General features: G+C 38.8%; 1 protein-coding gene across 4 annotated transcripts in view; it reads right to left on the bottom strand.

Annotated features, from left to right (window-relative positions):
* Nucleotides 1-5,923: 5,923 nt before the first annotated feature.
* LOC140503264 (uncharacterized) overlaps nt 5,924-11,903 on the bottom strand; it is a 28,784-nt gene continuing 22,804 nt past the window's right edge. For 3 of the 4 annotated variants that reach the window (XM_072607069.1, XM_072607070.1, XM_072607071.1), the window contains one exon: nt 5,924-11,374. In XM_072607069.1, the coding sequence (XP_072463170.1) occupies nt 10,077-11,374 (1,298 nt within the window). In that variant the 3' untranslated portion in view covers nt 5,924-10,076. The remainder of the gene's footprint in view (nt 11,375-11,903) is intronic. The other variant, XR_011966760.1, reaches the window with a different exon arrangement.

Below are 11,903 nucleotides of genomic sequence, written 5' to 3'. Positions count from 1 at the left end.
ATAGTAAATTGCAGTCCCAGTCTTATATAGCAAATAAATGTTGGCTGGTATCCCTCAGATAAAATACTTTCTCATCTTTTAACCATCTGAAACTGACATAAAAGTATCTAGAACAACTATCTAGGAGCAAGAGGGGTTTGGATAACCCATATTTATTCCCAAATCTTATCTACCTTTCATAGTTTCAATCAGAACTTAATTTATCTTTCCAAATCTCTCAATCCTGTTATCCAGATTATTCCATTTGCCTTTACATTTTAACCATAAGACAAGATAGCTATAAGTTATTACTTTTTGCTAGCATAACTGTACTGGAATCTCATTCCAGCTTAAACAAAACAAAGAGGTTAATGACTAAATTTATAGTTTGATGGAATTATATCTTTGTTTCACAAGTTGTTATTCTTCCCTAATTTATACTCACTCTGGAAGAATGAGATACTTCAGAAACTAAATTTTTTTTACATATAATAAATTCAAACGCAAACTTTAACTCTGACTTAGGCCATAGAATGACTACATATTCAGATCAAAACAGCTTAATTTAACAGCATATTATTTTGAAGCTTTAGTAGGCCTTCTAAGAATCACACATGATTTTTCAAAACATTTCTTCTAAAAGTATTTCCCTTCTTTAAAAAGAGTTTAAAATTTACTCTAATGTTCACTCAACTCTTATGAAGAAAACTAGTTGGAAACTTTTAAATTGCTTGATATCTCTTTCTCTCTCTCTCTCTTTTTTTTTTTTTAGCAAAAATAAACCTTTAAAACTGGAATTCATTAAAGCTGAGTTGTTACAAAAAATGTTCTTAAGTAATATGAATTTCCAAAGTATTATAACAAACTGAATTCTTAATTACTGCAGTATTCTTAGATATGAGACTGACTCACGGAAAAACACTGTTGCTTTTAAAATCCTTTTAAACAATGGGAACATCTTAAGATAAATCTTAAGTAGTTTACATAAACTTCTGCCCATGTTCTAATTTCAGATAAAAAATAATATTAGATTTCCCAGTAAGATTACACAAAAGGCTCACATATTTTGCTGGTCACTTGTTATTGACCACAGAAATTTGCTATAGAAGGAAAAAGCAGGGACATGTGACATACCAAATATGACAGGATAAACCATCCTTTACTCTGTTTGAATTCAGATAGGAGTGAAATTCTCCAGTCATGCAGTATCTGTTCATAGTCAGACTCAGGAATAGACAGGTGAAAAACATTCCTTTTTAAAGGAACACAATAGGGAAACTGAGCCAGGGGGATCCCATCCTAGATTGAGTCTAGAATTGTCCCCTCAGTGTTTAGTCAGGTGAGAAATATTCCTTTGTGGCATGTGTCTCAGATACTGATTTAATGCAGAAAACTATACCCAAATTCAAACTCAAAACAAAAATAGTTATGGTCCCAAATGCCTTTTACCTTAAACAGTAAGTCTCACTAATCACAACTTAGAGTTAGATAACAGTTATTTCCACTCTCTTGGAGTTACACTAAACAATAAAGATTTACCAGGACACACACACATAAGGGATTCCATTTAACATCTTTCCTTCTCAAATTTAAAACTTTCCTGATGTAAAAGCCAATTATTAAAAATTCTCTCTATCTATTACAACTTCTGTGCAAGTAATATTGTTTAGAATTTGAATTAACCAACCAAATTCCTTTACTAGGACTGATGATCTTACCCACAGGAATGGGAGGACTATTCTGAATGAACAGAAGGAATTTAAATAAACTTTTCACTCTATTGTGGGACTGTTCTGAATGGGCAGAGGGAATCTAAATAAAATTTTCACTCCATTCCCTCCTTTCCATACACAGGAATCACTTAACAATTTTAGGTTTCAGCATTCAAACAGTAATCCCAAATAACTTAGTTAACAATCCTAAAACTTCACAGAAGATAGCCAAATTCTTTAGCTTTAACTTTTTTTTTTTTAAACAAAGGAGAAAATACCTGATTTTCTAAATGGCAATTACAAAACATTATAAGACAAAGTTAACAGGACTGATAAAGTAACATAACTGGTGTTACACAATTTTCCCAACATCTTTTAGTTTCAACAAGATTCAAATTAAAAATTGCTTTGTCTAACACTTTTTAGATTACAGTAGTCACTCAATTTTCACAATCTAAGAGAAATTCAGAAATTCAATCCTGGAAATACAGGTTTAACACAACAATAACTGCAGATGGTATAATTTGCATTTCCAGAAATTATTGATCTTACTACTTTTAGCAATTAAAACCACTTCAAAGGTAACAATTACATTAGAGAGATAATAATGTTGTATGTAACATACACCAGTCATTACGTTAAACATTTTACAATCATTTTATCATTTTGATCCCATAACAACAAGCATAATTATTTTTACAAATCAGAACATGGGTCAGACAGAGATAAAATACTTTTTGCAACTGAAACAGAGAAGTGAAGCTTACCAAGAGCAGAGAAACTCCCAGCGGTGACTTTCACAGGCAGAGTTTAGAGAATGCTCGCTACAGGCCTGAGTCTTCCACGTTTACCAATCCCCCCCAAAGCAGCAGAATTTACTGAGCCCCTAAGGCGATATGCAGGTGTTGGGACAGGGTGGGCAGAATGTCTAGGACGTAGGTGGCATTTCCAGGCTTTACCTAGAAAGGTGGGCTACTCACAATCTTAGGAGTTTTTTTCAAATGATCAGTTCCCGAAATATTTCTGATTAATTTCACAACATACAAACTGCTAAAATGATTTTACCTAAGATGATCTAACTTTCCATTGTAATTCCAGGTTGGCCAGACCAGAATGACAAGGAAAAGTCTCAAAGTTTTGTTTGTTTATTTCCCTAGCTGCAGCTGCTGAAGTCCAGCTGCTTGCATTTAAATCTTACAAGATAACACACTCATTCACAGCACACATGATACGGACAGGGACATACACCAACAGACAAACTGACAACAGGACAAATACAAACGTAGCTCACAAAAAACAGCCCAGAGAGAGAAGGCAATTAGAAGCTTGCTAGAAATCCCCATCATGAATTGGCTATTATCTTCTGGGGAAAGGGTGTTGCAAGAATCCAAGGTCTGATAATAAAGGGGAATCCTGCAGCCTTTGCTCAGAACACCCCTGCGGTCGTTGGAGGGGTGGGGAGCCTTGGTGCCCCAAAGTTTCTGAATGTCTTAAAGGAACAGGCCCCATGGGAATAGGTTCAGGCCTTTAGTTCTTAGGTGGATTGTAACTGTCCTCTTCAGGACCAGAGCCCTTACGGGAAAGCGGGGAGGGGGAATGGGGAGGAGGGAGGCAACAGAGGCTTGAACAGAAGCTGCCTTCCTCAGGTCTAAGGTAGGGGAAGGCCAGGGGGAAAGATTGCATCTAGGTGCCGTCAGTTTCCCCAGATCAGAGGCCTTCAAGGGGAGGGGGAGGAAGGAAAGGGGGCAAGGAATAGGATGGAGGGAGTGAAGGGAAGGACAGACTCGAGCCCTTGAAGAAGAAAGGATTTTTGCCAGGACACGGCTAGGTGCTGAAGCAGCTCCCAGCCTTACAGGGAAGAGGCTACCTGTCTTTTGTTCTTGTTCAGCCAATTCAGCAAGCCCAGGATGAAACGTCCTCGCTGCTGGCTAGTTGTTTTGTTGGCCTTTCTTAATTTGGTTGTAAGATAAAGTAACTTTGACCGGTCCAAAAGAGCCCTGTGGTGGCCAACGTAATTTAGGGCTATCTTTAGTTGATTGACACTAGTGCTAGTAATACCTATGATCATCAGGTTGGTAACGGCTTGACACACAAGAAGCAGGGGTCTTGTCAGCCGGATCTCTGCTTCTAGTTTTTGACTGACCCATAGCTAGCTGATTTCCCTAGATCAATCTTCAGAGGAGACCTAATTAATACAGAGACGTTTTCACGCAGAGTGGTCTCTGTCCTGCGGTTATCTTTAAAGGGAATTATTGAGTCCTTTGGAAGCTGGGAATGGAAGGACTTACCCCGACCCCGTCAAGGCCCAGGACTCTAGGAAAAACAGTTCCTATTGGCGCCGGAGTCCTGGCGTTGGCGAGATGAGGCAATGCCCGTCCTGTTCCTCAGTTCCAATCCACGTTTGGGCGCCATAACTGTTGACCTGAAAACTTGGTTAGAGAAAAGGCAACAGGCTAAATGCATACATTTTATGATTTAATTAATTAATTAATCAATTCCCCATAAAGAAAACAGTTACATAGCGCTATGGAGTCAGAGGTGACTCTGACTACCTAGTACAGAAAACATCTGTCTTAAGTACATTTTGCCATGAGAAGGAAACTCTCCTAATTAAGCAAATCATAAATTCAGTAAGACAGGACAATTAACAAAGCAATGTCAGTCAAGTCTTGAGATTCCAAGCTGGGTAAACATATGTCCCAGGTGGTAAGGAAATCCCACCACTAGTGAGTGGCAGGCTTCCTGCCCCAAACAGATAACTGACACAGGAAAGGGCAAACAATGTTCAATAGAAACCCAGGATGCCTATTTTTTCTTTACCATTAATATCCCATGACATAGTATGTGTCCATTATTCAAGATATGTCATAACATAGTATGTGTCTATAGATAATAAGATATAAAGGGAAATCCCATTATTCAAGATATGTCATAGATTAAAGGTCTCCCAAGGAATGGAGAGTCAGCCTTGGCTGGCTTTTGCTGACATAGGAAGAGGCACTCTCTGAGTTGCTTCAGAGAGAACAAAGAGATTATTCCAAAATTTTATATTAAACATTATCAGTTCTTAATGTACAATTATTGGATCTTTAGGTTAAGACAAAATATTTTTTTCTGAAAAGCTGGGGGAATATGTTCATCTCCAAGCTTTTTTACCAAATAGAAAACATCTTTGAAACCCTCCTCCACTCCCCTTCAAGAATAAGAATACAAAGTGTAGGGGAAAAAATATAAAGCAGCAAAGTTAGATCTGCCTGAGAAAAAGAGAAGGTTGGAGGGTGGCTTGGAATTGCACAGACCTAGGACTTGTGAGTTTTCTCCTCTGAGCACTTTCATTCACACTCCCCTGTGGAGACTATAGATGAAGTGCCATTGGGAGAATTAAACAGGGCATCACACTTATTGAAGGAAACATTTCAAGTGAAAAAATGATACAGCTAGCTCATTAAAAATTTAGAAGTAGATCTAAAATATCCCATGGGCAGGGGTGAAGGAGGAAAAGCATTTCTACAGCACCTATCATGCGTCTGACACTGGGCCAGATACTACACATATTACTGCCTTTGAGCCTGACAACAAACTTGCTGGCAGGTGCTGTTATTATCCCCATTTTACAGTTGAGCAAACTGAGTCAAACAGAGGTGAACTGATTGCTCAGGTTCATGTGGCTTCTAAGTGTCTGGGGCAAAATTTAAACTCAGGTGTTCCAGGCCCAGAGCTCTATCCATTGCACCACCTAGTGCCTCTATCATGTAATTGCAAATGGGGAAAAAAGCAGAAGGAAGCTGATCGAAGGTATTTAATAAAGTGGTGTCCTGAGTATCTGACCCCACTGCCTCCTGGACAAACCTCCCTAGCTCTTCCTCTATTAGTACCCTTGAGAGGCTAAAGGTCCCCACACCATTCCCCCACTGTTGGGCACCAGCGACTACTGCCTCAGTTCCACTTCACAAATGAACACCAAGTAGCTTTTACAAAAGGGCAGCAAGGTGGTTTAGTGGATAGAGCACGGGATCTGGAATCAGGAAGATCTGAGTTCAGACACTTAGTGTGTGACCCTGGGCAAGTCACTTAATCCCTATTTGCCTCACAGTTCTTCTTCTGTAAAATAGGGACAGACTGGAGGAGGAAATGGTGAGCCACTCTTTGCCAAGAAAAACCCATGGACAAAGTCCATAGGGTCCCAGAGAGTAGGACACAACTGAATGACTGAACAAAGACAACCACAAAGCTTCAACAAAAGGATATTTACTTTAATGATAGAGCAATAACTGAAATACATACATTCTCCTGCACATGTATCCTGGGAACATATTCTTTCCAATACCTTGGTCCACAGGCAGAGTCAATTCAGTTTTAATTGTTTCAGCATATCATTGGTCCCACCCAACCTAACATCCAAAAGGAAGGCGGCCCATCCCTACCAGCTGAGACCTTGTGTCACTGCTGCTGGACTGGCTCTCAGAGGTTGCTCTTCAGGGTCCCAAAGCTGGACCGGCTGGCCACCCTGGCACAGACTCTGTGATCAGTGGCTCCCCTGGCCTTTCCACACTCAAAAAGTCACAGCCTTCAATCTCATTCATCTCTAAGGAAAGGACAAACACAAAGGCAGAGAACCAAGGCCATGTATCTGCCTTGGAAGAGGAAGGTCTTACTCCCTGAATCAAGCATTAAGAAGTCACTAGAAGAGAAGGGCCAGACTGTAGACAACTAATGCCTTTTGGATCCCCCTCTGCCATCCCAAGTTCCAATTACCAAACCAAAGTGGCTCCCATTCACCTCGTGGTCAGCAGACTAGAATGAGTTGTGAAACTTTTTACTCCCAAGCCCTTACAGACAACAGTGAGACAGAACCTGCAAGTGCTGTTGTTTCGTGACCTTAGAAAACATGAAGAAAACACAGAAATGTGCCTTGCTGGTCTGTCAGGAGCAGGAAGGCATGTGAGGAAGGAGGAAAAGGAGAATGATGTCACCTGGCTCTTAGAAACAGGGCAGGTCACTCTGCTCATGAATGATGACTCCGGTGGTGAAGGATGTAATGGGGTGAGTCCTTTTATAATGACTGAATGGTATAAGAAATGACTAAGGCAATGGTTGTGCAGTGAACAGACCTGAGCAGCTTCTCTCCTGCACTCAAAGGGGATGGTGAAGTTGTGGACATCTCTACAAATATAAAAATCTCCTAAGTGTTGAACTTCATGAGATCAGTTGCTTACAAAATGACTGTTGAACATAATAGCTGGTGGCTGTTCAGTCATTTCAGTTGTGTTCGACTCCCTGTGATCCTTTTGGGGTTTTTTGGCAAAGATCCTGGAGGAATTTGTCATTTCCTTCTCCAGATTATTTTACAGATGAGGAAACTGCCACAAACAAGGTTGAATGACTTGCCTATAGTCACATAGCTTGCATCTGAGGCCAAATTTAAACTTGGGTCTTCCTGACTCCAGGCCTCGCACTCTATCCACTGTGCCACCTGAATACAATGGCAGATATGGTCTATTTTTGGACAACTATGCTATATGATTGACAACTCTGAAAGACTGCCCAGAAGATCACCCACAATGAAGTTAGCCCATGAGACTCCAAACCTAAGAAGAGGGTTAGTAAAGATGTACATGGAAGACATTATGGGTATCTTCTAATCAACATACAACTATAAATACATAAAAATATATTAAAAAAGACATCACGTCTGATGTCATATTATTAGATACTACCATTCACTCTCTCCATCCCAATAAATTTTATATCTCCTTATCATTCTGTTGGGGGCACTAGTATGTCCAGAGTATAGCCCTTACTTGAAGGGAAGCTATTATACTCCTGGTATGGGGACAACTAGAGGTGTCTCGCCTTTCCTCCTTCCCTGGAAATCCTAAGTAGTGGAGGGGTGGATCATAGGGCAAATGACTGACTGAAGGTGGAGATGATACTTACATTTTGCCCAAACCCACATGGGCCAATTTTCCTCAGAACATAATCAGTTTCAGATGCCCATAGGAAGGTAGACCTGTAGGACAAGTCAGTTTTCTGATCTTAACAATGGTTTTAACTTTATCCTAACTGCTATTAATATTCTTTCAAAATATGCCTGCACAGATGGTCTGAAAAGTAGGATGAGTATGAAACTATTCTATACTCTCACATCAATGCTTCACAGGGGTAAGATGCCACAGAAACTCCAAATCAAGCACAGAAAAGAATATCTGAATAACTTTCTACTTCCAGGCTGGGGTGGACAATTCCTGGAGGAAGGCAAATGGAATAGAGCCCCGCACAGCGGAAGGGTTGAGGGAGAGGGGGAGGGGCCAGATGGAGCCATAGACTAGGGTGTCCCAGTAAGTCTCTGGTTTCTTTTTATTCCTGGAATTTGTTGTTATACTTGATTTCATTCTTCCCTTTTGTTTTTCCGCAGACTCATTTCTGCTTAATGCTCTGCCTCCTTCCAACACTGAAAAACGCTTAAGGAAAGCCAATTGACTGGAAAGCCATGACAGAAATCAAGTTTAGCTTAACAGTGGACACCATATGCCAAAATTAAGTTTCAAATAAATACAAGGGGTGTACATAAAAGATCATATTACAAACAAATTACAACAGGGAAGGAAATACTTCACTATGAGAGACAGGGAGATTAGATAAGAGATCAATCAATGACTTGGAAAAAGACATAGTTGTTGAAATACTCTTCAAATCTGCAGACAAAAAAAACCTGAAAGAGAGAGTTAACTCAGTGAATGACAGTCCAAAAAGGATCTTGAAAGGCTCAAGCAATGAGCTGAATAAAAGGTGAAATTCAATGAAGAAACTTTTAAATCCTATGTTTGGATTAAAAACCTATCAACTTCTCTAATATGAAATAGGAGAGGAATGGACAGAACGCAGCCGTCAAAAATAACTGGGGGTCTTATTGAACTGCAAAATTTAGTTGATGCAGCAGCCAAAAAAAGGTAACCTGACTTTGGGCTGCATTAAGAGGGGCATAATTTCCAGGAGATGATGAGTCTAGTGTTTTCTGTTCTTGTCAGACCTTTTCCAGAGTACTGAATTCCACTCTTGGCACCAAGATTTAAGAACACTGATAAAGGGGAAAGTACCCAGATAAATATTTATTAAGTGCTTACCATGTGTCAGGCATTATACTAAATGCTTTACAAGAATTCTCTCCTTTCATCCTCACAGCAATCCTGGAAAGTAGGTGTGACTATTATTGCCACTTTACAGTTGAGGAAACAGGCAGATAGCTGTTAAATGCCTTGCTCAGAGTCACACAGCTGGGAATGTCTGAGGTTGAATTTAAACTCGTCTTTCTGACTACAGACCCAGTGTTCTATCCACTGCTCCACCAGAGCATCAACTGTTAGATTAATGGGCCACATTAAGTTCATGACATAAGTATCAAGTGAGAGACATGGTCATGGAGAAGAAAAGACTCAGGGAGAATATGATAGTTGTTTCCAAGTATTTGAAGGTGTCTTCATGTGGAAGAGAAAATAGTCTTATTCTGTTTGGTCTCAGAGGGAAGAAATAGAGGAGACAAATTGAGATCCAATGAGAGTAAAAGATTTTTGGCAATTGGAGCTGCACAAAAGTGGAACTGCCTTGAGGCTATAGAGTTTATGCTACAGTGGGGCTCCCTTTCATTTATGGATTTGGTCTAGACAGTGCTGAAGTCCCATCTGATTCTCAAATTTTATGACTTTGTATAGAAGTGATCGATTGTAAAAAAGAGGCAACTTTGATTACATAAAATGGAAACATTTTTGTATAAGCAAACTCAATCCAGGTAGACTTAGAATAAAAATAGTTAATGGGGCAGAGAGGGGAATTGAAGCAAGCTTTTCTGATAAAGGATATTCAAAATCTAGTCCAACTCCCTCATTTTGGAGATGACAGAAATGAGGTCTAGTGATATCAGGTGATTTATCCAAGGTCACACAGGTTATATTACATACATGAACTTTGAACCTGGCTTCTCTGACTACAAAGGTAATTTCTCTCCAGTGTGAATGCTTCTGTGTTCAGTAACATCTTCAGACAACCTGAGAGATTTCCCTATATTCATCACAAATAGATTCTCTTTACTATGAATTCCCTTTTGTGCAGAAAGATGACCATGCTGAGGAAAAGTTCTCCCCTACTAGTTATATTCCAATATTATCTCCATTGAAAACTCTTATCCTTAATGTTTTCCATGCTTTTGTAAGATTTCCCACATTCATTACTTTCAAAAAGTTTCTCTCCAATATGAACACTCTTATGGTCAGTAAGAGTTTGATGTTGTTCCAAGGCTTTACTACAATAATTAGATCCAAAGAATTTCTCTTTATCATGAAATCTCTTAAGGTATTCATACTACCTATAGGATTTCCCACGTACAATACATTATAAAGGTTTTTCTACAGTATGACTTCTCTTATGAGTAGCAAGGTCTCCACTCCACCTAAAAGCTTTCCCACATTCACTACATTCAAAAGGTTTTTCTCCAGTATGAATTCTCTTATGTGCAGTAAGCTTTATACTCCTTCTGAAGCATTTCCCACATTCATTACATTCAAAAGGTTTCTCTCCAGTATGAATTCTCTTATGCACAGTAAGATTACCACTCTGTTGAAAGGATTTCCCACATTCATTACATTCAAAAGGTTTCTCACCTGTATGAATTCTCTTATGTTTAGTAAGGTATCCAGAACACCTAAAAGATTTCCCACATTCATTACATTTAAAAGGTTTTTCACTGGTATGAATAATCTTGTGTTTAGTAAGGTATACAGAACACCTGAAAGATTTCCCACATTCATTACATTCGAAAGGTTTCTCTTCGGTATGAAGTCTCTTATGTCCAGTAAGGTGTCCAGGCTGTTTAAATGATTTTCCACATTCATTACATTCAAACGGTTTCTCTCCAGTGTGAATTCTCAAATGCTTAGTAAGGTCTCCACGCCACCCAAAAGATTTCCCACATTCTTTACATTCAAAGGGTTTTTCACTTGTTGGACATCTTTTATGTTTAGTCAGGGCGCCACCACACCCAACAGACTGCCCACATTCACTATATTCAAAGGGCTTTTTCCCAGGGTGATTTTTCTTATGTTCACTAAGTTCTCCAGAGCAGCTAAAGGATTTTCCACATTCATTATAATGAAAGGGTTTCTGTGCAGCATAAATAATTGGATCATTCATAAAGGATGAGTTGCTGCCAAATACTTTTCCACATCCATAAAACTTTTCTTTAGTATTTTTCTTTCGATGTTGAATAAGGTCTGAATGGCAACTCGATGGCTTTCTGCCTTTACGATACTCATAAAACTTTTTCTCAGCTGAGATTCCATTCAGTTTACTTTTATCTAAGCACTGTTTGAAGTTTTTTCCATGTGTATCCCATTTATGTAGACCTTTCCCCATAAGAACTTTGTGTTGTGGTACCAAAAGTGACTGCAAACCACAGCCTTTTCCAAAGGCATTACTGATCTTAGCATTAAACTTGGAAGCTTTCCCGTGGATGACTTTCACTTGTTGGGATTGCTTTTCATGTTTGCCATTCTGTTGCTCTAAGTTAATATCACACTCCCACACTTCTGCAAACTTGGAATCCCAGGGATTCTGGAGTGTCCCTCCCACAGAAATAGGGAGCTGTGGAGCTGCCTCTGCTGCTGCACACCTAGTCTCTGAACTAAGGTGCTCTGAAAGAAAGAGTAAACGTGTGAATATATGCAATATTTTCTTTGAGGAAAATGCTTTGCAATCAGCTCTAGATTCTGTTTCTTCTATTGAAGAAAATTATCAACAATCTAAAAATATGAAGCTACTTAATAAAGAGCATCTGGAAAGCTAAGATGTGTAGTCTTCATTTCTTAGCCTTCCAAATGCTCTTTACTAAATCATTTCAAGTATGACTAAATGAATTATATTTTGGAGTACAGAAAAGCTCATTGAATATTTCCATACCGAACCACTGCTGATAAATCTTAACAAAAATGTCATTTTTTTATTACACTATTTTATGAGATCTTGCTTTATCTCATAAATTAAAAATAAATTTTAAATGAAGAAAAATGTCTAAATTTTTAGTAAAGATATATAGGCTAATATCTGGTAAGCTGAATACTGGTCAAAATTGTATAATCTAAAAACTGATGTTTTCCAGGTTGTTAGGAAAGAAAATGTTGATTACTAAGATCTATTATGAGTATATTATGAACAATCTTTTTT

This window comes from Notamacropus eugenii, chromosome 5 (genome assembly GCF_028372415.1).
Source record: "Notamacropus eugenii isolate mMacEug1 chromosome 5, mMacEug1.pri_v2, whole genome shotgun sequence".
NCBI classification, from domain to species: Eukaryota; Metazoa; Chordata; class Mammalia; order Diprotodontia; family Macropodidae; genus Notamacropus; species Notamacropus eugenii.
This window is presented reverse-complemented; position numbering and strand designations above follow the sequence as displayed.